The sequence below is a fragment of the Cinclus cinclus genome, chromosome 16 (assembly GCF_963662255.1).
Source record: "Cinclus cinclus chromosome 16, bCinCin1.1, whole genome shotgun sequence".
NCBI lineage: Eukaryota > Metazoa > Chordata > Aves > Passeriformes > Cinclidae > Cinclus > Cinclus cinclus.
The window spans coordinates 8,137,575-8,148,228 of record NC_085061.1 but is presented as its reverse complement, the minus strand read 5'-3'; the positions used below and the strand labels follow the sequence as shown (position 1 = coordinate 8,148,228).

Here is a 10,654-nt window from a genome sequence, read left to right as displayed (position 1 = left end):
TTGTTAAAATCTCAGCCATGGTGCAGGAGCCAGAGGATCAGCAGTAGCTCAGCACCTCCTGTACATTACCTGAGCTACACTCAACTGTTCTGCCTGCCTCTGCATGGCACAGACCGTGCTGCAATGGGATCAATGCTTCCTGCACCAAGATTCTGTCTTAGCAGATGGACAGAAAATTAAAGCCCCAAGCTGGCTTCAAAGCACCTTTAAAAGGGAGAGTGCAATTGCTCTGTGCACTTAGAACAGGCACACAAAGTTTACATGTCAAGCCTCCACTCTCCTTCCAGCGTACCTAATACACATTTATTCTGCATTATTAATAAAAAATAAGCCTGGTGAATGAAAATTTCTCTAAACAGCTATGTATTTATGTACACAGTAGTAGTTGTAGCTAATATCTGCAATTTCTGTGAAATTCTTTAGCTAAAATGTGAACAGTATGCTCACAACTTCTCCACTAAAGAAAAAAAAAATGTATTTTATAATTTGGGACCACATTAACAAACACACAGATGGCAGGTGTCATCTCGAACTTTTTTCCTGGTCAAATTCTTTGTTGCATAAAGTGTGTCTGCTACTTTTAGGAAAAGCTTGACCGAAAAAAATAGAAAGGAAAAAAGAAAGCAAAGAAACCTTTGAAGTACTTGAGTGCAATAAAACGGAATGGCTAATATACTAGGCACAGAACATATAGATGAATAACTGAAGTAAATTAAACACTACAGCACTTAGAAAAAGAGAGCTTCAGCTTGGGGGAACTAGTCTTTTACAGACATTTGAAAAATTAGACAAAATTTTACTATTTAAATAGAATAATCCTTGAGGACAAAACTAATTGTTGCAAAGCAAAACCAGACCATGAAATTCCTACAAAGTACAAAACTAATTTCTGTTAACTGTATAGATCTGCTGCATTTTCAATTTGTTGTCTTGACAGTGCCATTATCCTACCAAGATATTTTAGGACACCACTAATGGCTCCAGTTTAACACATTCCAGCAAGCTGTTTGGCAGAGCCACGTTCACATCCTGGCTTCTTTACAAATGGGGAGAAGGAAGAGAGGCAAACAAGCAAATCGATTTTCAAAGGGCATCCCAAGCACAAGCCTATAGAACTGTGAGGGGGTAACAAAACTGCTGAACATATGTGGAATTTGGCTTTGAGAAATTACTTTATAGCATGGTCTCCTGGTTAATATTTTCAGGTAAGCAGCAGGCAAAAAATTGCCATCAGTTGAACTGTTTGACTTCTATAGCTTCAGCTGGTTTGTATGTATTTAGAGACATGATTCTAGACTTGCATTATTCTAGGTGTGCCTCACTGCAGAGAAAATAAAAATCAGTTTTACTGAAAATAAAGGAAATACCCTTAAGTCTTTGTAAGAAGCATCTTTTAAGTGAATGTAACTAACACAGTCTTATTTGCTATGCAGAATGTGTGAGCAGAATCCGAATTTTAGGTTTCACCGAGACTGCACCAACCTTCCACACTGTTAACATTTCCAAGAAAAATGCATCAGCACACAAGTCAACAATGACAATCCCACTAACTCCTGCACATCTGAGCTGTCTCCTTTGCATTAGTTATGCAAATGTAAGTGTCAGGAGAATCCTGCTCTAATTTGGGGTTTGGTTTGTATTTGTTTGTATTCTTCCCTGTCATTTTCACAACCACACAGTTGCATAGAAGGAAAATAAAAATACATGTTCTTTTTTATTTTTTAAAACTTTATTAAATTACGCAGTAAGAACCCATCTCCACACAAGTGTTTCATTTCTGGATGGCAGAGGTATAATACATGAGCCATAGGTGAGTGCATAACCCCTCCCTTCCCTCCAGCTTCCAAGAAACAAAACAGCAGGTACAACACACTCCTGTCACTACACTTCTCCAACAGATTGTTCATAAGGTGATTTTTAACTGGAGAAAAATGAAAAGGACCAACAGTGTCAAGTGTCTTGTTCTGCATATGAAGGTTCTTCACTGCAACATTCCGACAGCTTTTCCTGCGACGTGCGTGGCAGAGGGTCAGGAAGCAGTGGCAGTGGAATGCGTTTGCACGGGTACTGTTAGATGCAAAGCCTGTGACTTCCCTAGAGGTAATCAGGCAATCAGAGTGCAAGGAAGGCCATATGACTGTTGAAAACTCTTACACTTCAAAGTGCATGTCCACAAAAAAAATTGGCAACAGAAGAGAAAGTGAATCGTAAGACCTACTGCGGAGGCAGAGCAGTCAGCATAGTGCAAATACTGAAAGGAACAGAAGTTTGCTGGCATTATCCAAAAATCACCAGCCAAGCTCCCCACTCAGATGAACTGCTGCAAACCCTTTCAGTTAAATTAATTTTATGGCAGTAGTGGGCTTGGCTCAAATCTTTTAATACTTGGATTTTGACAGAAAAAATGTTGTATTGAAAGTGTGGTTTTACTCTGAAAAGTAACTAAAATGGCATTAAGGATCTTCCCACATTTTTCAGCAACTGTGCATAATATATTCACCAAGTTTACAAAACTGATTTTTATACAGAGCTACAACAAATTTATCTGGGTTCAGAACCCCAGGGTGCATTTCTGCTTTAGCTATAAGCATCTTTACAATTCTGCAATCGTAGCTGAATCCTGTGGGGGTTCTTTGCTCTAAGAAAAGGAAGTTGCCTTTTCCTAGAAATGTCCTACTTAAAAAATGAAGCAAGAAGTCTTTTAGACAACCAGCAGACAAGCAGGACCTTGATCTAAGGAAGATGATGCCATTTTTAGAGAGACTTTTCTGACCATAATCACACTTTGAGAACTGATTAAAAAAACCTTGGTGGAAGATTCCCTATGGATGCATTACTGAACAACCACCTATAGAAGAAACATGGCAAAGGAAAACTGCTTTGCAGAAATCTTTACAGATCTAGCTGAACAAAAATTTGAGAGTCCTTCATTTCTTGGATTATATGTATACCCCTGTGAAGTGAAGCATTAGAATTTACAAGTGTGAACTAAAAGGATTAGGAAAATGAAGTAAAAAGCGTATCACTCTACCTCCACCAGAACATCACTTTATTGTTTATCTGTCATCAACAATGTAAAACTCTACTAGATACTCTATTCTGGTTTTTAAAAAGGTAAAGATTACATTGGATTAGCTACTTAGTACGAAAGAAACTACAGCAATCACAGTAGAATGAGATTGGAGGGACAATTTGAATTACAAAAAAGTGTACACTGCAAGCAGAGGGAAGTGCACATTAAATCAAATGCCAGTAGGAATCAATACTTTTAAATGCACAGTGACAATTTTGAGAAACTGTACATAATAGAATCACAAAAATGACTTTTAAATAACCAAAATTACATTTTGCATTTGACCATCCAACTCATAAATAATCATTGATGTTCTGTATTTTCAGACCTTCTGGAAAAATTATTTACCAAACAGAATTTAAGTTGTTAATTTGACTAAACTGTGAAGTAGAAAGATTGAAATAAAAAATATTGGAAGTACGCCTAACCTACAAGAATAAGCCAAGAGAGGTGTATGCAAGGAGAGGCTGGGAGAGAGGAGTGAAAGGAAGGAGGAAAGGGGGAAGAGAACAAAGGCTTTTTCTTCTATCTCAGAAGTTCTTCCAATGCAGCGTGTATCTGATGTACAGCTCTTTGCTTTCAGTCCATTTCTGAAGTTAACATTTTGTAGCCTTTTCCCGTACTAACTGGTCAACTCAACCAGCACTGCTGCCACGTAACAAGAGGAACAAGAATCTGAATGCATCAAATCTGCCCTTGCTGTGATTTCTTCATGGCCCCATTTTTCTGTTTTTTTTCTTTGAACAGGGTTCGGTGTTTCCTGAATTGTTCACAGGGTCAGGTGGAATTGAGTTCCAAATCACTCTGCCGTTTGTAGCATCCTGATTTCTTTCTGCAGCTGACCCCCAGACACGTTTGCAGTTGTTCCGTAGCAGAAAGACAAACCGTGTTGCTCAAGCGGTGAGCTTTCACCCTTGACCGTGGGGGTTGCAGACCATTGTGTTTAGCGTATCCCTGAGTGCAGCTATCCTGCAGGATTCACTTCCCAGTGCACCGAGATTTCCTAGGTTTCCTCAGATTAAGCCCCAGTATGCATCACCACCGACTGTGGTGCGGCTACGGATGCCTGAGGCCGAGTTGATTCTGGTGGATGTCTGACCTCGCTGAACCAGACCGAGCTGCTGTCTCCCTACTCATACCCAGGCAGTCCAACCTTCATACAGCTGAGCCAAGTTATCTAGATTAGTTGCTTCCTTAATCACAAAGTCAACCTATTAAAAAGGCCAAACAAGGAATTAAAAATAAGCTAGAATTTTAAAAGTGTTTTAAGTGATCTTAGAATTTACTGTCGAATGCCACTTGCAAATATTTCACTGAAAAAAATTTCAAGTAACTGCAAACTTCATGCAGTCCACATAAGAAATGGGAAGCTGTACTGCAAAAAAAAAAAAATAAATAAATAAATCACATATAATCTCATTCACAGCCCTGATCTGAAAGTATTCTCAAATGGACGTGGACAACTGTGTCCCCTGACTCCGTTGCCCAGAGACAGGAGTGGTTTTGTTGTGTTAGTGAACAGAGACAAGTTCTGTCCCTTGGGCAGCTGTACAGATCTCCTGTTCTCCCTGGCTATCAGCAGCTGTGGAACAAATGTTAGCTTACTGACAGACAAAAGGCAGTTTTATCTAATTCTTGGTTTTACATAAACCTCCCGTATGAAAAAACAAAAGCATGTGACAGGAAAAAAAAAAAAAGGGCAATACAAGGCAGCGGCAACCATGACTTGCACTGCAATAGCTCCCACCCCCAAAGGAACCCCCCATTTATAATAGGATTTCAGCCCTGAAGGCACACTTCAGCAAACACACCTCCTAATTCGCATGTATTTAAAGCAAGGATCAGTATTGAACTTGAGTTTCAACTCACCTGTTCAGCCACAGACATTCTCCTGTTGGGATCCACATCTCGGCCCTCTAACTTGGCTTTGACCCGCTTCCACACGCTAACTGCGTAGGAATTCCTCTCCTGCACAGCTACAGGTACAAAATAAAGTTAATGCAATCTGACATTCCTGCACAGAAACCCAGAGGTTATTTTTTTGTTGCTGTCAGTGGTAGGGTTGTTGGTTTTTATCAGGTTTGTATTTACCTTTTCCTGTTTTAGGGTCCCTGGCTGTCTTTTTGGGACTACAAGCAACACTTTTGCCAGTTCCTGGGACTGTGTTTGGAGGAGTATCTGCTGATGTTGCAAGATTTTTCTGAATTAGCTTTTTTGCATTCTGTGACATCACCTCTGGCTGAGTTTTCTGCCCTGTATTGCTACGTACAGCTGTAAAGAAAGTTTAAAAGTGCTTAAAGTCTTCAAACTAATAGCATATTATAGAGGCAACAAAAAACACAATTAAATGCATATCAAATAGAGCTATCAGTTTCAGTACAAATACATTTAAAATCTGCCTTTTAAATTCTGCACCAGTTTTCAATCTCTCCATTTTCTAATTTCTTTTGCTTCATAAACAAGAAGTTTTATTCCACTGCTAAGAATTTATTTACATTAAGCAAATTGTCTGCATTTCAAAGTTCAGTAAGAGCTATGACCCCCTCTCTAATATCAGTTCCTGGTGGTTTCATGTTTGTACTTTTGCAAGTATTACCTGCAGCAAAGGTTGGCTGATATGTAGCAGCTGAAGTTGGGCTGGAGCATTCATTTGCTGTATCCGTGACTAAGGGTGATGCAAACCCCACCAGGTTATTGTAGACACTGGGAAACATAATGGAGTTGATAAATACTCATGCAACTACTTGACTTACTAAAAACCCAAAAACTAAATTAATTCAAATTTTGCAAGATTTCTGAGTTCTAAGAAAATCATCATTTGCCCCATGATGTGCTCCTGCTACATGAAAATAGGCACACAAAATACCTTTTCTCACCTGAGACAAGGTAACTCTCTTACCTTTGGCTCTGTGCTTTAAGTTCTTTCAAGGTGGGAGTTATTTCCTGCAGCATTTCAACATGTTCCTGACTGCGGACTTGACCCATAACCTGAACTAATGTAAACAGAACTGTCTGAATATTATCTTGCCACGATTTATATTCACCCAGGAACTGCCTAACACTGTTCTCATAGGGAACATCTTCACCATCTGCCAAAGCTGCTTCTTCATCCTGTAACCAAGATGTGCAAAAAGGTCAACTGCTATATTTTGGCTAAAATAAAGGAAAGCATGTCTTAGCCCTTTCAGCCCTTCAGTTTGTCATTTGATTATCTGATTACAAATAACTATAATTTTCAGTAGTTATATATGAAGAAATAAATTTTAAAATTATAGTTTTTTTAAAGATCAAGAACCAAAAGGACTTATAAGCACAATATTTCAACTGCCAAGAGAAAAGGTTCCATTCAACCAAAGCCTGCTAAGGCTAATGCTTAAAAGTTTTATGAATTCTTAAAGATGAACTTTGTCTCAAACTCCATATCCACAAACATTTTACTGTTTCTAGATATTTTACAAAGCACAAAGCTACAACTGTTATTTTTCTGAAACTTTACATAGGTTTGAGGTATAAATCCAAGGATGTTTCAGACATACCTTTGCCATAGCTTTCAGTAGGTGTTTGACATCTCCAAGCTGTCTGTTATGACCTGTGAGCACAGTTTTAATATTATCCACCAGATTCTGAATTGTTTCACAAACTGTTTCTATTTGCTGTTCTCTTTCTGTCTGTACTGTTCTCTGTGTAGATATCTCCTGGGTCAACTGCTTGTGAGCTGAGTGAAGCCATTCAGAGCTGCCAATAGGATGTTCAAGACCAGTGCCCTAAAAATAACAGAAACATTTCTTTATCTGTACCCACAGATAAAATTCTCTTGCTGTGCAGAGGGCACTGCCAAGTGTTTAACGGACAGCATAAACAGAGGCTACAGAGCCACACTCCATCTGAAGATCTACATAACACTGACAATGGAAGACAAAACTGAGAACTCCCTGCAGTGATTCTGAAATGTTTCACGTTTTGCTTTGTGCTGTGCTTACCACTCTCTGCAGCAGGCGAAGCTCCAGGTCAGACACTGAGCTGTTGAACTGGGATGCAAAGGAGCACATTTGTTGACAACGTTTGAGGAGTTCAAACAGTGCAGCATCAAGATTTAGGGCTTCTGCTGTTCTCGTACGTAAACTTTCAAAATGAATGATGTTACTGCAAAGGAAAGTGACCTGAAAATCAAAGCAAGAGTGAGAAAAACTATTCCACTTCAACTGTCTATTAATAGACAAACAACTTTTTTTTTTTTTCCCCCTGTGCTTTGAAGTGAGGATTTTAAACACACAGATACTTCTCTGGTACAGTAGCAGTATCATCCCGGGGTCATCCAACCCTGCAGCAATTCTCACAGATTATTACTATTGCTTTCAAGTGGGATTCCCAGAAGTATCTGGTTATCTATGTGTGCTCTTTAGATGCAGAGCAGAAAAATATATTCTACATAAACCTTGAGTAGGAAATGAACACACTCATGGAGTCATGAGTACTGGACTTATCTGTATTACCTGACTTGCTCTCTGACTTTCTTTCAGTACAAGGTTTCTTCTTTCAGCAATAGTGGCATCAAAATCTTGCAAGACTGGGGCCAGTGCAGGATTAGCACCTCCTGCCCATTTTAAACGCTGCTCAATACTTGCTTCAAGTGCTGCTAGTTTCTCCTGCATTGGGGAAGAAAAAAAACCCATACAGGTAATTCAAACTGATGAACACCATTCTAAGCCTTACTTTAAATAAATTATGCCTATACAACACAGGCAGGCACTTTCTAATGCCCATATATATAAAATACTGTGGCATTCATGATTGACAAATGTTAGTTTATGCTGTTCAGAAGTTTATTTCCAGTACACATCACAAATGGATTTGAAAGTCTGTCTAGATTTTAACTCACCAAAAAAAACTCCAAAGTAATCAGATTTCTAGACTAAGAATATATAATATCATAGGAGTCCCTCCCTTATTTTGCAAACAATTCAAGAAATTACTATAAACAGTACCTTCGCAACTAAAAAAGGAAATTAAAATTCAGGAAGCTAAGCAGTATTTAATAAACAATTAAGCATTCTATATTACTGCCACCAAAGAAATCTAAAATACTGAGCAAAGCCACAGCACACAAACCTTACCACACAGAGGAATTAATTTGCCATTTCTACAAAAGGAGCTTCTGACATTTAGCTAGCAAAAACGACAGCAAGGATGATCTAAGGCAGACAAACTTAAAGAAAAGGAGCCTTCAGACTGAAAGATACTTTCACAGATTTGTTTTTCAGGGACATTTACTGCTATTCCAAAGAGAACATTTGGGATGAGATAGCAAAAGAAAACAATATAACAGTATCCAACAGACATACTGAAAGAGATCAGTGTCAATCCCCCCACACTTGTGTAATACAGCAAGCCAGATAATGCAACTTGAAGGTGGCAGCTGATTTTGCAGTTTGTGTTAGTCACATTTCCACGTGCTGCTGAACAACCCTCCCCAAAACAGTCATACCTGGACCGTTGCAATGGAAGCTTCAATCTGACTGAGAGTGTGAAGTTTCTTTTTCATGCTGGCTAAAATTGCTGAACGAGGTGGGGGAGTGACAGAAATAGCCTGGGGGCGACTGATGAGGAGATCTTCATGCTGCCACTTTAAGAAAGTAACAGCAACACTTGATTATCAATATTGCTCAGCACAAAATACATCACAAGCAGCAATTCCAGTGCTCTGGGACACTTTATAAGTAAGAGCACTTAAAAGGGCTGCATGTCAGACAGCTCTAAGTTCTATATCATTCAAGAGCATTAAGTTACACAAGTAGTTGCAAATTATGTTTTGCTGGCTTGGATGTTTATACCATTATATGCTATAAGTCCACTAACTTACTAGAAGTGATTTACACACTTTTTTTTTTTTATCTAAAGGAAAATCATCAATATTCAGAAACAATTCATTTGTGATACATTAAAACCAAGACAATTTTGCTTACCAGTCTATGAAATGGTTTATTAACTAACCTGGGGAAAGCCTTGTCCCTTAACCTACAAATCACTATAAAATAAAGATCACTGATAGTACAACACAACTGGATACCCATGTAAAAGCACACAGGGACATTTATCTAAAGCCTCAGAAGAGCATTTTTCAGGACTGATACTGCTGCTATTTGTATTTTTAGTGAAGCAAAAAATGGAGCAAGGAGACAGTCAGTGCATTAAAACTTTGAAGGAAAGGTACAAAATGACATTCAGCAACTCGTCCCCTCTGTTCTAAGCCATCTCCTTCCTTAAAGTCAATCTGTTTGAGGAAAAAGGGGGAGAACAGGACAGCATTGCTGGTAAGAAAGCCAGTGAACGACCTATTTTTTAAAAAGCAACTTAATGGCTATTGAAAAAAATTACACATATTGATTCAAAAAAATCTATACATTGCACAATTTGCTTCTTGTAAAGCAGCTAGTCTTCAAAAAAGGCTAGCAATAACACTGTTCCTTATATATTTACAGCATAATTAAAACCAAAATACCTTGAAGTCCATTAAAATACCTTAGGACTTACTCAACAAAGTACCATGTTTGTTGTGTTCAGACACTAACTCACGCTCATTTTTCCTAGACCCAGTCTGGAAATCCCCAGCCTGTGCAGGGGGGCTCTCACCTGGAACATGGCAATGTGCAGCTGCACTCTCTGCAGGCTGGTCTTGCAGGAGGAAATGCTGGTTTCCAGTCTGCGCACCAGATCGTGCTTCTTCCAGGCCGTGTCGTAGGAACTGGCCAGGACTGTGGCCCTGTTCATCACCAGCTGGGAGAACCTGCCAATCTGGATGTTGTGCTCCACTGCTTTCTTGCACAGGTCATCCACAGAAACTTTGCTTTCTGCTCCAAAGTCTTTAGCCTCTACCTGAGCAATGATATCAACACCCAGAGCGCTGATGAAACTGCACAAGGTCAGTCCCAAAGCTTGATTTGGAAGGCCAATTAAAAGCTGCCTCACAAAGTCTGCTGTAAAAGCTTTAATTGGCTTGGCCATTTGATCTTCACTAAAACAAGAGTTCCTGTAAAGGGCTTTCACATTAACAATTTGGACAGGTCCATTTACTGCATTCTGGTCTTCAAGTGAACTGATTCCTTTTAGAGAGAAAGAAATAGTATTTTTGTTATAAACGAAATGTTTGATACATCCAGAAGAATAAGACCCGGCTTAAAATCCCAGCAAAAGCACAGGAATTAATTTTCAGTTTCTGCTTCCTTATCTTACCACACATCAAGGGCAAATTACAGCCAGAGTGACCATTTTACAATTCTTCTGAATAGCATGATAAGTGGATAAAGGCATACTGAATATTTGATAACATTTATTTACCTGACAGTGTCTTAGAAAAGGTACCACAGAGCCTGAAAAATTCTTTAATTGTTTGCAGTCTCTTCAGAAAGAAAATTTCCTCCAGAACTTGCCGATTATTGTCATCATCAAAGAAGTTAACTTGGGTGCTGCGGGCTTCCCTAATTATGTCAATCTTACGCCAAGCAAGAGGTATCTCCATCTTGTTTAGCTGAGCAAAGTAAAGGAAATTGATTAGTTTGGTTTTCTTGAAGGTTTCCAAATTCT

At 38.9% G+C, this 10,654-nt stretch overlaps 1 protein-coding gene across 1 annotated transcript in view; it reads right to left on the bottom strand.

Annotated features, from left to right (window-relative positions):
- Window positions 1-3,032: 3,032 nt before the first annotated feature.
- SMG1 (SMG1 nonsense mediated mRNA decay associated PI3K related kinase) overlaps window positions 3,033-10,654 on the bottom strand; it is a 57,621-nt gene continuing 49,999 nt past the window's right edge. Inside the window, exons 53-63 of the mRNA XM_062503849.1 lie at window positions 10,409-10,598; window positions 9,704-10,173; window positions 8,559-8,696; window positions 7,567-7,719; window positions 7,054-7,233; window positions 6,610-6,837; window positions 5,973-6,184; window positions 5,670-5,776; window positions 5,165-5,344; window positions 4,943-5,049; window positions 3,033-4,284 (exon numbers count right to left, since the gene is read on the bottom strand). Coding sequence (XP_062359833.1) covers window positions 4,207-4,284; window positions 4,943-5,049; window positions 5,165-5,344; window positions 5,670-5,776; window positions 5,973-6,184; window positions 6,610-6,837; window positions 7,054-7,233; window positions 7,567-7,719; window positions 8,559-8,696; window positions 9,704-10,173; window positions 10,409-10,598 — 2,043 coding nt within the window. The 3' untranslated portion in view covers window positions 3,033-4,206. The remainder of the gene's footprint in view (window positions 4,285-4,942; window positions 5,050-5,164; window positions 5,345-5,669; window positions 5,777-5,972; window positions 6,185-6,609; window positions 6,838-7,053; window positions 7,234-7,566; window positions 7,720-8,558; window positions 8,697-9,703; window positions 10,174-10,408; window positions 10,599-10,654) is intronic.